The sequence below is a fragment of the Balaenoptera acutorostrata genome, chromosome 3 (genome assembly GCF_949987535.1).
Source record: "Balaenoptera acutorostrata chromosome 3, mBalAcu1.1, whole genome shotgun sequence".
Lineage (NCBI taxonomy): Eukaryota > Metazoa > Chordata > Mammalia > Artiodactyla > Balaenopteridae > Balaenoptera > Balaenoptera acutorostrata.
In genome coordinates, this window is record NC_080066.1 from 40,083,489 (window position 1) to 40,100,640 (window position 17,152).

At 47.4% G+C, this 17,152-nt stretch overlaps 1 protein-coding gene across 5 annotated transcripts in view; it reads left to right on the plus strand.

The window, feature by feature from the left end:
* Positions 1-17,152, plus strand: part of NTRK3 (neurotrophic receptor tyrosine kinase 3) — a 378,761-nt gene that overhangs the window by 111,893 nt on the left and 249,716 nt on the right. For all 5 annotated transcript variants that reach the window (XM_057544725.1, XM_057544727.1, XM_057544726.1 and 2 more), the window contains 5 exons: positions 2,338-2,406; positions 11,744-11,901; positions 12,690-12,832; positions 13,464-13,605; positions 14,099-14,395. In XM_057544725.1, coding sequence (XP_057400708.1) covers positions 2,338-2,406; positions 11,744-11,901; positions 12,690-12,832; positions 13,464-13,605; positions 14,099-14,395 — 809 coding nt within the window. The remainder of the gene's footprint in view (positions 1-2,337; positions 2,407-11,743; positions 11,902-12,689; positions 12,833-13,463; positions 13,606-14,098; positions 14,396-17,152) is intronic.

Sequence of the window (17,152 nt, forward strand, 5' to 3'; positions counted from 1 at the left end):
ATTTCTCTGATGACTTCCAGTCTTGGGTTCCTATTTTAAAAAATGGCAATTAGATGATGCCACGTCCCTACTTAAACCCAGCCAGTGCCATCCCGTTGTTCCTTAAAGTAAAATCCGGGTGGCTTACCTTGGCCAGCAAGGTGGGTGTGGCGGGTCCCCTCTCCCGCTTATCCTAGACCACTCTTCTACTTCCTTCCTCACTGGCCCCTTTCCTGGCCCCCTAGTCCCTCTCAGGCCTTTGCACTTGCTGCTCCCACTGCCTGGAACACACCTTCCCCGGCGCTAGGCTCACTCTCACTCCTCTTCTCAGCTCCGACATCCCCTTCTCAGAGGGCATTTCTGGAAGCATCTTCTGACGTAGCCCTGTCTCTCTCCCACATCGGTTACTTGCCCCACTTTGCTTATTCCCTTCCTTCTGCTCATCACAAACTACACTTCTCTTGCTTATTCATTTGTAACATGAACATAAGCTCCAGAGGGACCTTATCTGTCATCCACCCCCTCATTCCTTAGTGTAGCCTATATTTGGCTCTCAACAAATATCTGTTATAGAAGTCCTCTAAATATAGGTGCACCTGTAAGCATATGCATATGTGTATAAGCAGGAGTCTGTGTTTGTATTTATTACCAACATGTTTAATGGACATAAATACGCACGTGCTTATACACACGTGTGTACGTGTGGATAGGTATTTACCTAGGTGCAATTCTTACCGCTCTCCTTTCTCATCACTAGATAAGTACATGGTTCCTGGGGTGCCACTTCAGCTCTAGCCATCTCCAATGGCTGCCTTGAAGGGCTGTTACCACATCAAGTGTTGTTTGTTGAGCCTGGCAAAGTAATAACCGTGGGTGTGTTTCTTCTTTTATTCAGAAGACTAATGACTCCTCCTTTCCCCTGTACATCCTAATGAAAAAAAAAAAAAATAGCCATTAGGAGGAGAACAGAAGTGTGAACAAAGAGGCTGATGTCTTGATCATTGATGGACAGGATTGCTGAGGGAGGGACTGGCTTGAAGGAATTGTAGGTGACCTGCGGAGTATTTTCGACTTGTGTGAATGTTAAGGATGTTTGTTGAGGACTTCCGTGGTGGCTCAGTGGTTAAGAACCCGCCTGCCAATGCAGGGGACATGGGTTTGAGCCCTGGTCTGGGAAGATCCCACATGCTGCAGAGCAATGAAGCCCGTGTGCCACAACTACTGAGCCTGTGTGCCACAACTATTGAAGCCTGCACGCCTAGAGCCCATGCTCCGCAACAAGAGAAGCCACCACAATGAGAAGCCCACGCACTGCAACGAAGAGTAGCCCCTGCTTGCCACTGCTACAGAAAGCCCATGTGCAGCAATGAAGACCCAACACAGCCAAAAATAAATAAATAAATAAATAAATAAATCTATTAAAAAAAAAAGAATGTTTGTTGGTAACAGGGCACAATAGTTTCACTTATGCAAGGTGAAGAAGTCCTAGATATCTCTAGTACAGAGTAGTGCATAGTTAACAATACTGTATTGTACACTTAAAAATTTGGGAAGAGGGTACGTCTTCTGTTAAATATTATTATCACCAAAAAAAAAAAAAGAGAGAGGGAAGAAACTTTTAGAGATGCCAGTTAAGTTTATGGCACTGTTTATGGCGATCATTTCATGGATGTATATTATCTTCAAACTCATCAATACATATACATTAAACACGTACAACTTTTTTGGTAAGTCAGTTATACCTCAGTAAATAAAAAAAAAGGGGAGAGATGAATTAAGAGCTTGGGGTTAGCAGATACAAACTACTATATATAAAATAGATAAGCAACAGGGTCCTACTATATAGCACAGGGAACTATATTCAGTATCCTATAATACACCATAGTGGAGAAGAATATGAAAAAGTATATATATATATATATGTATAACTGAATCACTTTACTGTACAGCAGAAATTAACACAACATTGTAAAACAACTCTACTTAAATAAAAAAAACAGAATGCTTGCTGGTTTGTATACCTTATACTCTGAGAGTTCTCTGTCCTCCTGTAGGAGGGTGGGTTTAAAAAGGCTCTCTGAAATTTTATTGTGGTGAGAGCATATGGGAGAATGACCAAGAAATTTTTATTTATTTATTTATTTCATTTGATTTGTAAAACCTTGCCTTTTAAAAGGTCTCAGCATCCTCTCCAGACATGATCTGTAGCCTCAACTAACTGTCAGATGTACTGTTAGCCGAAGGGAGCAGTGGAGAAGAACAACAAGGCCAGGCTCCCATGAGATGACCACGCTTACTGCGGAGAGCATGACATGCCAGATTGTCCTTTAATTTCCTCTTTATTTGTCAATCTTGCAGAAACCTGTCGAGTAACCGGCTCACCACACTCTCATGGCAGCTCTTCCAGACGCTGAGTCTTCGGGAATTGTAAGTTCAGTTTTGAAGACTGTCCAAGTCAGTGGAGTGGTGGTCAAAGGTTGGGTGGAGCCGCCTGAAGCTGGGAGTACACCTGAAGGGGCTCCTTGGGTTGGATGATGTGGGTGTACCATGTTCAGTGAGAGTGAGCCACCCCATCCCTTGATTTCTGATGCTCCTTCTGGGCGCAATACATTTAGAAGATAGGAATCTCATCTCTTAGCAGGACCTAGTTTTGTGATCTGTTGGTAATTAGTAATAACATTTTTATTTATATATATTTATAATAATAAAGATAATTTATCAATTTATAATAACATTTGCAATATTTAAATAGATTATTAGGTGTGCTTTCATTTACATGACCTTTGATTTATCATCACATGTCATGGGAGGTAGGTATTATTATACCTCCCATATAAAAGGTATCTCTACACTTTAAGGTGAGGGTTCTGAGCTCCAGAAAGGCATGTGAAACACAACGAAGATCACATTGCTAGGGACTGGCAGAACCAGGACTTGAACCCAGGCCTTTGATTTCAGATTGCATGTATTTTTTTCCACTTCTCATGATCTTCTGTCAGCCTATTTGGCTTGAGTATGGGCATCCTGGAGGGACTAAGCCCATATATTTATTCAATCTGCTTGTGGACTGCTTAGATTTGCTGCATTCCGAGGCTGATCAATGTACTCCTACCCCAGCCAGCCATTTTGCACAAACACACATTGGATGGATGAATGAAAACTCCTGACCACTGCTGGAAAGAATAAGTCATGTTGATGTGTGAGTCATCAGGCTCATCTCTGTGCATGAAGGACGGCATATTATGTTGAGGGGACAAATCAAGGAATAAATTGAAAAGGAATTGAGGCATGGATGGAGTTAGGGAGTCACGGTTACAGAGACACTGCTCATGTGTCTTCCCTTTTACTTGATGACTCAGATCCAAATTCACTGAATGCAGATTGCTTTCTATCCTTTACCAAGAGGCAGTGAATGGCCTTGGATCCCCGCCCGTGCTGTTGGCCTTTCAACTTGTTCTCCCTCCACCTGGTAAGACCTGAATTCAAGGATGCATCATAACCTTACCTTTTCTGACCCAGTTGGTCAGGAAGGGGAATATTTACATCTCCATGACAGTCTTGTACATACCCTACTCATCCTCATGGACCCAAGTGCCTACATGATGCTTAAAAATGCCATTCCAGGGATGGGAAGTACAGAGATGGTCTCTGACAGTGTTGGAGAGTTTAGGACAAGACTGTTGTGGGTTGCTTTCCTGCTTTAGGATTTTGCCTCTCCCACCAGGCTTCTCCTCTGCTATGAGCACAATAGCTCTAGTGATCAGAGTTCTTTAGTCATATATGGCTGCCATCCAGCTGTACTCCAAAAAAACTCCTACCTGAGCTTGGAAAAAGGTACATATGTACTTATTTTTTTATAAAACACTGGAAAACTGGACAATGTCACAGACATCTCAATGTCAAACTGTTACACTTGATGCATTGTGTTCATTCCCTTCTTTGTAGGTGGACAAGACGTTAGAGGTAAATTAACATGACTGCTTTGATCACCACTAACACTGATTTCTGAGATCTTACTCTGGGCCAGGCAGTGTGCCAAGTAATCTATCGAGTTATGAAAGTTATTTAATCCTTACAACAATGCTGTCAGGTCGGAATGGCTACTGTCACTTCAAATTTGGGGACACTGGGGTACTTAGCAAGGTTTAGTATCTTGGTTAAGGTCACCCATTAACTAAATGGTAGCACGTGGACTCAAGATCTTGACCACTATGCTTCGCCGTCTCCCAACTTTCTCAATCTGTTTTCAATCCAAGGATCTGTTCTACAGTAATTTTCTATAAAAATGCACAATTGCAGTTTTTCCTTACATTGCTCTAAAACTGACCAGGGACCCTGCCCTAAAGGAGCTAATTGGAGTCTTTCATCCAGTTCTCCTGGGACCCCTGCCCCTTCATCTGTGGGAGGCCAGGGATAGCATGTCTCCAGGGGACATCTGGGTCTACTGTTGGCTGAATTATTGCGAAAATGTTCAGTGCTCCTTCTAAAAAAATCACTGGCTGCGAAATCGATGGTGTGCTGCCCCAGTGACCTGTTTCGTGGAGTTTTAGAAACAGTTGTTCCATGGATATATATTTAAAGAAAATGTCAGATTTCTCCCAGAGGATCATGGGATTCTGCATTCATCTTTGCCTGGGAATCAATACACCAGTGAGCTGGATGTGACTTATGGGGGAATGAAGACGTTCCCTCCAGGGTGAGTCAGTGCGTGAGAGCCACCATGTCCACGGAGTATTTTATTTCTGTCATATTGTTAAATAAGTAAAAAATTATGTTGGAAAATAAAGAAGCCCCCCCCCCCCAAGGAGCAGTCACCCTGGTAGGGGTCTATTTTTTTGAGGAAGAATTGAATGTTGAGAGTGGAAAATTTATCTTTTGGCTGGAGGGGCCGCGTGTTGGCTCTTAGCTGTGGCTGTGATTAAAATCCAAACAATCCCAGTTCCTGAAAAATGGAAGAGTGGGTCATATTTTCTTGTCTGACTTCCTGATTAGTCCACATGGTGCCATCTGCCACGAGCCATCTAGACGGCCAGGGTCTGCCCAGTGGAGCCTGTGGGCTGGGGTGTGGGCATGGGTCGGGTATTTCCAGGAAGAAAGAATTTTGGCCCTAGAGGAGAGAGGCCAGAGGGAGATGGCTCTGTGAGCTGTGGCAGCCAGAAGATCACAAGGGCAGAAGTGTGAGGCTTCGAGCGACCTTCTGCAGGAACAGAAGGAGCAAGCTAGGGCATTCAACAATTTCTTAGCATGTTTTATTCCATCACTGAGGATCTCTGCTTGCCCCAAGCAGCCCCTCCTCTGATCCTTGGTAGAAGAACTAATGCTGTTGGGATTCCCCATCAGAAGGGCTGAGTGTCTACAACTTTTCCAGTAGCAGAGAAGGAGAAAAAAGAGGTGTGTATTGAGTATCTAATGTATACGAGGTCCTGTCTCAGCCCTGGAACAATCCCACAGAGGAGATATGCTTAAACCCAGTTTGACAAATGAGGGATTGGAGGCTTGGCCAAGTGAAATAACTGGTCCAACATCACATGGCAAGTAAATGGGAATTAGTATTGTGGTTATTAGCATTGCCACCATCCAGGTCTATTGTTTTCAAAGACCAGCTCTTTCCTTACCCAACTCAGCACCATAGCCCTCATGCCTTGTGTCCCCTTCCAGAAGCCACACTCAAGATGGCGGCTCCCCTCAGTGGAATCAAAGGGGGGAAAAAATCCAAACAAGTTAGCATCTCAGAGCCCTTGCCGTGTGCCAGAGACTTCCTTCACTCATTTCTCATTTACTTTTGTGAGATGAAGGGTGTGGTCTTGGCCGGGCACCTGGCCCGCCTCTCACCTGTCCAGGCTGTGTTTTTCTCTTACTGATGGAACCGGAAACATCTTTCAAGACTGGCTTCTGAGTAGCCGGCACTCTTTCAATGGCACAGGTTTGGAGATATTTGAGTTGGTGTTGCACAGTGCTCTCCGAAGCTTCTGGTTATGGCAAGATGGTGTTTTCCCTTTACTGAGAAGATGGGAACAGTCTGTCCAGAAAGCTGAGCAAGAATCAAAGAGATTGACTTAGAGGTAAAGAATGAATTGGAAAGAAAAGAAGCTTGGATTCTGAATCCCATGATACCATTTAGGCAAAGGCAAGAGGCACCAAAGGATATAAACTCACAGCACAGAAACCCTCCAGAAATACCCTAAGGACCATTAGTGTATCTCCAACAGGCTTCTCTTAATACCCCGCACGCACGGAGCAGACATGATTAAAATAGATTGGAATATTTCATTTTCTTAAAGCAAAGTGATAATTACCTCTGGTATAATTTACAGATTTAATTGACTTGGTAAAATATTAACTAGTTTTGGGGATGGGTTTGTGCTGATCCTGTCACTTTCCTTCCCCCAGTCCTGGCCCTGACCACTTGCCACGGCTCTCAAAATCACTCAACAATCATGTTAATAATACTGTTATTATAATAATAATTTTGGGCCTCTTTATAGCACCTTTTACTTCACAAAGCACATTAACATATATTATCACTAATCCTCATAGTAACTGTGAAGAAGGCAGATTGAGCACAATTACCCCCATTTTACAGACGTTAAAACAGAGCCTTGGAGAATTCAGGCTGAATGAATACTTGCTGTATTCATTTCCTAGGGCTGCCTTAACATATTCCTACAAATCTGGGGCCTTCAAGCAATAGAAAATGATTCTCTCACTCTTCTAGAGGCTGGAAGTCCAAATTCAAGGTGTCAGCAGGAGTATACACTCTTCCAAGGCTCCAGGGAGAATCCTTCCTTGCCTTTTCCAGCTTCTGCTGGCTCCTGGTGTTCCTTGGCTTGTGGCAGCACCACTCCGGTCTCTGCCTCCATCTTCACGTGGCCATCTTCCCTGTCTCTTCGTCTTTGATCTTTCCCTCTTTTCTCTTATACGGATACCAGTCATTGGATTTAGGGCCCACCGTAATCCAGAATGATCTCATCCATGATCCTTAACTTGATTATATCTGCAAAGGCTCTATTTCCAAATAAGGTCACATTCACAGCTACTGGGGCTTAGGACTTTGACATATTTTGGGGGGCGGGGGAGACACTATTCAATCTACTATAGTTGCCCCAGGTGACACAACTGGCTCAACTCAGATCTTTTGTTTGGATATTTTTTTTAACCACAGGACTGTTGGCATCTCCAGGGTGCCCTTTGGGCATGTTTTCTTCGGTGACAACAGATTTGGGTCCCTTCCCCATATTTCGCTACCTGGCCGTGGATTGCCACTGGCAGCACTGATGCTGCGGAGGGAAGAAAACCGGAGTGATGACTAGCGGGGAATCAGTGTTTTTTAAACACTCAGTCTTGGCCTTGGCTGTTCAGCAAAGTGTCTTTATGCGCAAACTCGGATGGGGCTGAGTTAATCTGTGGGAAGCCCCAAGGGCCCTACGATTAGGCCCTGGGCCATCTTGGGGAAAGGGCTGGGTGTTGGTAATCTTTGCCGTGAAGCAGCTGCTGCTGTATTATTCATGGGGCCGCCTGCATTATTGATGGAGCAGGGGAAGGCTTGCTTTCGGCTCCTTGAGTCTGTCCCTGAGGCCCTGGCTGAAGGCCCCTCTGCTCCAGGCCTGATTTGATGGGAGAATGGACAGCATCATTTAGACCCAGGACTTGCCTTCTTTGCTCCTGGTCCACCTCACTGTTTGACCCCTCTTGTCAGGATATGAAGACGAGAGTGGATTTGCTCAGTGAGATGCCCAGGGCATCTGTTCTGAGACTGAAAATGCTTTCTGCCGTGTGTACGTCTTGCTGTCCAGGAGGAGAGTCCAGAGGGATGGGGGGAAGAACTCAAAGTTCTTCTGCAGTTTCCAGGAGACTCTGGGTTGGAGGAAAGAACCAGGTCTCATGGTGCATGCCTTCTGGAGGAAAATGACGGAGGGAAACAAACAAGCTTTTAGCATACCCATGCCTGGCAGGGTCTAAGACGCACCCCACATATCTCACTGCATTCCCCTGCCAGCCTCAGGACGCTGTGGCACCGTCCACCTTTCTGGGGGACCCCTGAGATGCTGGGATACGCAGTAGTGCAGGGCTCAGACAAGAGGCAGGACTGAATAAAGCACATGTGGCTTGAAGCAGCCTGGCCAAGACTCTCACTTGTCTAGTATTTTCCACCCAGGTGGGTAATTTGTATTTTTACAGCTACTTAATAATGAATGACCACATCTTGTCAAGTAAGCAACTGGGAAAAGTCAGGCTGACCTGGTTCAGTTTGCATGTGTTCCGGCATCTGGACCCTTAGTATCCTTCCAGCAGGGCTGCCAGGCCTCTCCTCACAGCCCCTCCCACGTGACTCCCAACCACTGCTACAACTCCCTTTCCCCAGAAACTCCGGGCAGGGAATTTGACCTCCTGTGTTTCCTAAGGAAGCCCTCAGACGTTCCCTTCCCCTGCTTCCTCCTTGTTGTGAGGGTCAGAGGGGGTGAGGCATGTAAGGCCTTCAGCATAGTGCTGGGCACAGAGTAAATGCAATGCAAACGTTATTATCCAATTATTTTTATGACTTCCCTCTCATTTTCTCCTGTCTACCTTTTCTCTCTCCTCTCCCTCATTTCTCAGCTGCAGAAGCATCTGCCTTGACCCCAGGGCAAACCCCTCCAAGGGTCCTGGACCTCATCCGTCACTTTCCTGCTCTAGGACCTTACCTTCCCCTCCTCACCCCCAGCCCTGCCCTGACCTGATACCTAACATGTTTCCCCTCTTCCTTTCCACTGGTTTTTCTCTTCTGTTTTCAACCAAAGATGCTTCTGTCTTTCATTGACTTCCTGTCCCCTGGAGCTTAAAACCTTGGGGTCATCTTTTACTCTTTCCTTTTCTTCTACCTCCAAGGAAGCACCAAATACCACTTTGTCTTCCTTTATGATGTTTGCTCCATCTTCCCCTTCCCTCTCCCCAATTTTTACCTCTCTACTCCAGGCTCTTAGTAACTAGGCAGCCGTTCTCTCACGGTGGTCCAGGGTCCCATGGGGATCCCCAAGACCCTTACAGGGAGACCAAGAGGTTAAATCTGTTTTCATAATAACTCTGAGACGTTACTTGCCTTTTTCATTCCCATGTGCAGTGGAGTTTTCCAGAGGCCACGTGACATATGTTAACATCATTCCTCTGATGCCTGATGGAGTTTGTGCTAATGCATTCTTGTGTTTTAAAATTTTCTCAGTTTTAATTTCTAATATGGTAAATCGTGATAGATATAATCCACCTAAAAGTTCTTCGAGACCCTCAGTCATCTTTAAGAGTGAAAAGGAGTGCTGAGACCAAAAAGTTTGAGAACATTGACCTGGAGCCTGCCAGCCTATATGGGACCTATATGTGAATGAGAAAAGATGCCTCTTCTGGGTAGATAGAGCCCCATGCCAGGTACCGGGTCTGGTCAAGGGTATGCAGGCTGGATTTCATCCCCCATTCATCCCTTTGGCTGGGTGCATTGAGACATGCACGAACTTCAGCACTGTACACGGTGACCCTGTGTTTATCAGACATCCTAACCGGGGTCCCAGTCTCCGGCTCTCCTCCTCTCTGGTTGATCCTGTTCAGCATTGCTGGATTACTCTTCTTACAGTTTTGTTCACTTCATTCTCCAACTACAAGGGCCTCGGTGGTTCCCACTGCCTCCTGGATGCATTTCAAGCTTCCTGATGCGGCAGTGAATGTCCTCCAACATCTGGCTTCCACTTGCCCTTCCAGCTTTATTTCCTGGTGCTCCTGTTGTAGCACAAGCTTTCTTTCCTGTTTTCACAGTCCAGTGTACCTCATCCCTCTAACTCTTCCCCTAGTCTTTCCCTCCACGAGCTTCCAAAGTTCAGGAATCCTGCTTACTCCTCCTAGAATCTCCCATCTAGCTATGCCTTGCACGTGATAGACGGCGGGGAAAGTGCATGAATTTTGGAGTCCAACAGGCTAAGCTGTGAAGCCCTGCTTTGTCACATACCAGCCGAGGGACCTTGAGCATGTGACTTGACTCCTCCAAACGTAGGAGGGGGTCCCTCTTGTGCATGATGATGAGAGACTGGCTGACTCTGAGTGCAGCTGTGAGAGGCAGATGCTTGATGAAGGTTAGTTCTTGTCTCCTTTGCTGAAAGAGTGTGGTGTGCAGAGCAAAGTCATGGGCACTTTTAGACTAAGAGGATATCATACAGGGGTGTTTGCACATTCTACCTGTGCTGTCCTGTTGGCTAGAAAGCACTGATTCCTCCCCTCCAAGGGCCTCACTTTTTTCTGAAAGCTGGTTAATGCTGATGTGTGCTTCACTACTTCGGAATTTGCCAGTTGTCAAAAATATCCTGGGTCTTAGTGCAGTTACCCAAGTGGTCCTCCCTCTGGACACCAGTAGAGTCATCCCCTTACTGGTCCAGAAAGAGAATCATGTTCCCCTGAGTGATCCTGGCATTCAGATTTATCAGGTGCTCTTGACTTTAAGAGTTTTACATCAGCTTATGCCCTTCAATTGTCCCCCTAAGGAGATAACTCCCTCTAGAGGGGAGGTGACTCCTTCTAAGTCATAAGGAAAATGAGTGGAGAAGGAAGGCCTTGAACTTGACTCGTCCTCCATCAGACAGTCTTCTTTACCAAGATGAGTGCTCCTGGAAAACAGGGACTGATTATTCATTTCTGTTTCAGCAGCACTCAGCCCACAGCCAGACATGGATGAGGTGCTTATTAAGGATTTTGTTGAATTTATGAAGGAATAAAGCTGGTCCCAAGATGGGCTTTGAGCAGATATTGGAAACAGCAAACCACCTTCTCCCCAGGGAGAATAGCTCCTTTCTTCCTTCTTCCCTCCCTCCCTTCCTTCCTTCCTTCCTTCCTCCCTCCCTCCTTTTATTCATTCAACAGGTATTTATGTGCCAGGCTCAGTTATAGGTACTGGGGATATAGCAATGAACCTAATAGGCAATGTCTCTGACTTTGATGGAACTTAGTTTTTATTTGGGGAGACGTAATAAACAAGCAAGCAAATAAATATTTATTTTTTAATTTTTAGATTTTTTTTTGTTTATCCATTCTATATATACTAATTTGCATCTGCTAGCCCCAAACTTCCAAGCAAGCAAATAAATAGTTAAAGTGATGCTGGGCAGTGACAAATACTAGAAAGAAGAAAATAGTCGGGCAAGGGACTGGGCAGTGTGAGGGCAGGGGTTGGTGGTAGCTTTCCTATAGAAGTGGTCAGAGAAGGCTATATGATTCCTTAATGAAGGGAGGGATTGATCTAGCAGATATGTTCTGAGTCCAAACTCTGTAGTCAGAAAGGACAACAAGTGCAGAGGCCCTGAGGTAGGAGCATGCAGGTCATCCTGGTAAACTTGACACACAGCAAGGTCAGAGTGGCTGAAGAAGAGGAGGAGAGAGTGAGGCAGGCGATGAAGTCAAAGAGGTGACAGAGGGTGGTATAGATCCCGTAGGCCTTTGACTTTGACTTTCAAAGAGTTGGGAGGCCACTGGAGGGTTTTGAGAAGAGGAGCTTCCCAAGACCATGTATTTTAAAGATCTCTTTGCCAGGTAAGTTCAGTGGAGTGGATTTTTTTGGAATAAGTTTATTTGTTTAAAAACAAAATAAATTCATGGACTTCTATAAGTATTTTTTACTTCTTTGGAGACCTTGCTAAACCCTTCTCTCCTTAGTCCCTGAGGAGCAGGTGGGGGCCCATGCATGGCCTCACAGCCCTGGGAGGGAGCTGGGCCACCTTCGGTTCAGGGGTTGCCTTCCCTCGCTTCTTGCCCACAGGAGGTTGGAGCAGAACTTCTTCAACTGCAGCTGTGACATCCGCTGGATGCAGCTGTGGCAGGAGCAGGGGGAGGCCAAGCTGAACAGCCAGAACCTCTACTGCATCAGTGCCGACGGCTCCCACCTCCCACTTTTCCGCATGAACATCAGCCAGTGCGGTGAGTGAGCCGCCCGGTCCCAGCTGGCTCCACGTGGGCCTCCCTCAGACACCAGGGGCGGTGCTGCGCATCAGCTGGAAAAGCCAGCGCCTTCCTTCCGCACTGCCCTCCCAGCCTTGAACTCTGCACTGGGTGCAGATCCGGCTCCCCTCTTACCTCCTTGCTCATTCTTGTCCCTTCATGAGCCAGCCGTGGGAAGGTTGGTTCCAGGGATGCAGAAAGGGGTTAAGTGTGCTCTTTGTCATTGGACCAGAGTCCTTTCTCTCTGTCAGTTCCCTGTTAAGCAAACCTGAAGGAGTGTTATGTCCAGGTGTGGTCTCTGGATCTCCTGTATCAGGAGCATCTAAGGCAGTTTTAGAGACGCAGATGTCTGGGTCCATCCACAGACTTATGAGATGAGAATATCTGGGGATGAGTTTGGAAATCTGAATTTCTAGCAAGATCCCCATGGGAGTCTGAAGCGGACCAGAGTTTTGAGAACCAGTGCCCAAAGTGGAAGATGTCATTTGATGTCATTGTTAGAGCTGCATTCCTTCAGCAACTGTCCTCCTCACCAATCCCCGCTCCCCAACCACCAAGTCCAACTGCATGGGCTTACATCTTGAGTTCTACCGTCTGCTTGGGAGGTGGTGTGAAGCTTCTGGGACTTGGGGGACTTCTGAGAGGTCAAGCAGGTTTTGTGGAGTCATTATTGGACAAAGCAAGCAGTGCCACCATTGCCCCCATGGACAAAGTTTTGGTAGCAAGTATTTGCCTAATTTTTTCACCCACCCTGTCCTCCCTCCCAGACCTGCCTGAGATCAGCGTGAGCCATGCCAACCTGACTGTACGGGAGGGTGACAATGCTGTCATCACTTGCAATGGCTCTGGATCGCCCCTGCCCGACGTGGACTGGATAGTCACCGGACTGCAGTCCATCAACACCCACCAGGTAGGCGCCCGAGGCTTGGGCCCTATCACCTGTTAGTCTTAATGAGCTAAAATCATGAATAGAAGCAAGAGACGTGAGAATAAGGAAGAAGAAGAGGGGAAGTTTGTGGTCCTATTTCTATAGGAAGAAGCACGTAGACTTGGGTTCCACCCAGCTGCAACATTTTCTAGCCAACTTGATCTTGAACATGCTATAAACATCTCTGTTCCTTACTTTCCTCATCTGTGAAATGGGTATAATGCTACCATTCATCTCATAGGATAAGTGTGAGTGTTACCTGAGCTCTTGACTGTAGAGAGCTTGGCCCTTGGTCAATGTGCCTTCACCAGCAAGGCCTCCTTCACCTACTGCCCAGCTTTCCTTTTGATTCCTAAAGGTGTTTGAGGGTTAGGTGGGGGAGCTGCCCTTGTAGAAACTGTTTGATTGTTGTCTTTTTTTTGTACCATCATCTAATTTTTCTTTTATCTTTTCCTAAATTTTTACTGTGGTAAAGTATACATAACTTAAAATGTACAGTCTTAAACATTTTTTTAGTTATTATAAAATATTAGCTCTGTCCTCCATGTTGTACAATACATCCCTGCAGCTTATTTTATACACATGATTATTGTTTTTTTTATTGGGTTTTTAGACAAATCTGAACTGGACCAATGTACACGCCATCAACCTGACGCTGGTAAATGTGACGAGTGAGGACAACGGCTTCACCCTGACGTGCATTGCAGAGAACGTGGTGGGCATGAGCAATGCCAGCGTGGCCCTCACTGTCCACTGTGAGCGGATGCCCTTGTTGGGGGTGGCTGGGACCCTGGGGATCTCAGCACAGGAGGCTGGGGCCGGGCGGAGCTGCTGCAATGGGTCTGGTCCACCAGGAGGGGCAGAAAGACTCCTGTGGGGCAGGACTGAGCAAATCAAGTCAGTCCTTGGCTAGTAACCCCAGAAAGGGTGTCCCTGTCCCTCAGAAGATGATGTGCCTCCTACTCAGCTCTGACTTTACTCCTGAGTTGGCCCAAGTCTGCCTTTTGCTAAACCCCTAAAAGGTCATGAGAGGGAACCCTCCAGCTGTAGTGGATCCAGGAAGCTTGAGTGAAGACAGACATCTCTTCCCCTCTTTGCGGGTGGTGTTGGGGGGGAAACCTCTGATTCCCTCAGGTCTTTTTAGAGAGGGGTGGGGAAGAATTGGGTTGCCCACCCCAGCTCCTGGAAGGCTGCTCTGGGACCCCGGAGGCTCTGTGTTCTGGGCGTCAGCTGGCCTTTCCCCGGCAGACCCCCCGCGCGTGGTGAGCCTGGAGGAGCCTGAGCTGCGCCTCGAACATTGCATCGAGTTCGTGGTGCGCGGCAACCCGCCGCCCACACTGCACTGGCTGCACAACGGGCAGCCGCTGCGTGAGTCCAAGATCATCCACGTGGAGTACTACCAGGAGGGCGAGGTCTCCGAGGGCTGCCTGCTCTTCAACAAGCCCACCCACTACAACAACGGCAACTATACCCTCATCGCCAAGAACCCCCTGGGCACAGCCAACCAGACCATCAATGGCCACTTCCTCAAGGAGCCCTTTCCAGGTGAGGGCAGGGCTGCTCTGGGGTGACTGATCCCCTCCAGGAGCTCAGGGGCACGGGGAGTGGGGGCTTGAGAGGAGAAGCAGCATCAACACAAACACCGTCATCAACGACAACCAAACACGCACTGGAACATATTCAGCCATCACCAGAATTTTGTGCAAACTAGATGAAGTCTCTGATTTCCAATAGCAGTCACAGTGAAAACCAAGACCCCCTCAGAAATACACAGCTGTACATATAAGGGCATATGGTGTTATGGTAGAGAAAGTGGGGACTTGAGAGGTGGATAAGAATGGCGGAGAATCCGAACCCAATTCTTTTTTTTGTTGGGGGACTCTGGGCATGATCGTTGCCTCAATACCCTCATCTGTGAAATGGGCATGATTGTACTTCTCCCATAAGAATCTCGTGACTTTTAAATACCGTAAAGTAGACAAAGCACGTATCACAGGCTTTGATACCTATCAATGGTTTGATGACCTTCCATTACAAGGGGCTTCAGGGTCTATCTGGTTCAACCCCACATGTAACAGGCAAGTGAACAGAATCTTTCCACTTGCTGGGTAGTAATAAGGCCTTGGCTGGGTTTCCAGGTCTGTGGCTCTTTTCCTCTAGCTCCGTGGTGAGCTGATGGGTGGAGGGTACCTGATGCTGTCAGCCTGGATGGTGCTGATTCTAGTGGACGGGGTCATTGAAATGATGAAAGAGCTTTGTTTGAGTATTTGGGAGGGGAGTCTGTCTTTCTCTGTCTGGGCTAGGATGTTTCAAATACCTTCCTGAAGTTAGAGGAGAAGAAAATACTCCCAAGAGTTTAGTGAAAGTGGTTGCAGCATCTCTTAGGGATGGTTTTGGTAGCTGATAAGTTTCTGTCAGTGAAGCCATGTATCTCTGGTGACCTTGGTGATGTGTGCTGGGAACAGGCTAGATGACCTCTTGGCCTTCAATTCCTGGAAATCTAGGATTCTAATGAGATAGAGGGGAGTGTAAAGACTGATCTCGATCTCTCTGTCTCTCTCATACACACACACACAGGGCAGTGGATGACTAGTGCTGTGCAACATCTGCTTATGTGAAGGTGATTTCACAGCATACAGATAATCAGAGGGTAGCAGTTCCAAGAGGCCTTTTTAATCTTAGTGCAAGGAAACTCAAACTTTAGAGGCTTTGAGAGAAACTCTGGAGAGATGAGGCTGCCTGAGAAGCTAAATTCTTGCCACTGAGGGCCAGGGGATGGCGGAGCCATCACTCAGGAGAGGACTGAGAACGTGCCGATGTTTGAGACCCTGGCCATCCCATATGGTCCTACATTTCCAACATCATTCCCGGTATGCCCAGTAAGAGGCCTCAGGACACTTCCCACTGGGCCACACGGGAGCTGGAAGAGTCCCGCCTCGCACTGCAGAAGCAGCAGCTTTTAGATGCAGAGATATGTTGCTTTTCGGGGCCAAAGTCAGGCTAGGCTTTGTTGGCATAAAGGGCTGGAGTGGCCCTTTGCCCTGCTTGTGCCCATCTGGTGATTAGAGAATGGAATCTGTTTTTAAAGAGGAGAGTCGACACTCCCCGATGGGCGAGGAGTGAAGCCCTCGCCAAAGGAATGCTTCTGTTTCCAAAGGGAAGCTTCTGGGGCCTGGCGAGAGCAGGGAGCCCTGGAATGCTCGGGAGGGAGGGGGAGCTACCCTGGCTTCTGCACGCAGAGGGTGTCCTGGCCCTGGGGCAGCAGGAGCAGTGGGCACGGCTTTTCCTTTGTCCTCCCTCCGCTTGGGAGGGAAGCAGTTCTCTGCACCCTTCCAGCCATGCAGACACCTCCTCTGTCCCCAAGAGACACAGCTGCCCCTCCTCTTCATCTCTGGATACGCCTGTCACCTTTTCAGATCTCCTCAGGCCAGTGGTTCGCAAAGAGTGGTCTCCAGACCAGCAGCCTCCGCATCACCTGGGCAGGTGTTAGAACTCAAATCCTGGAGCCCCACCCAAACCTACTGAGTCAGAAACTGTGGGGTGGGGCCCGGCAGTCTGTATTTTAACAAGCCGCCTCCCCCTGAAAATTCAGACGCTCCCTCGTTTGCCATTTCCTGCCATGGCATTTGGTGGACCCAGGAGGCCAGAGGGAGGGTGAAGTTACAGAGGAACTTGAAGGGAAACAGCTCACCTGAAGTGGGTCCCTCAAACCCATCTACACCCTGCCAGGGCCATCCTGTGCAAAGGTTTGCTTGTTTGTAAAGGAATCAGTGGATGATGGAAAGGCAGTGACAGGGAAAAGGTGGGCCAGCCATGTCAAGAGACAAAATATCTAGGCATCAGGAGAGTAAATTATCCGGGGGAGTGGACAGTAAACCTCGCACCTGCTGAGCCTGGATACAAAGGCTCTCGGTGGACTCCTGCTCTTCTCTTGCTGTGGTGTGGGGACGTCATATTTGTCATCTGTACCCCTCTCGCTCCCAGGCAGCAAAACATAGACATTAAGAGCAAGGGTTCTAAAATCAGACAGATGGAGGTATTATCCTATCTGTGGCCCTACTGGCTCCGACGATGGGGCTTAGTACATGGTTGGCATGAGGTGAAGGATGATCACTGCTCGGTGCCTCTGTTTCTTCATCTGTGAAATGGGAATGATAACCAGAGCTCCCGCCTAAATTACCCTGAGGATGAATGAAGTGATGTCCACCCAGTGTTTAGCTCTGTGTCCGGACAGAGGGAAGGTTCAATAGCTGTTGGCTACGACTAGGATTCTAGGTGGAGAGTTTAGGAGTTGAGTTTAGG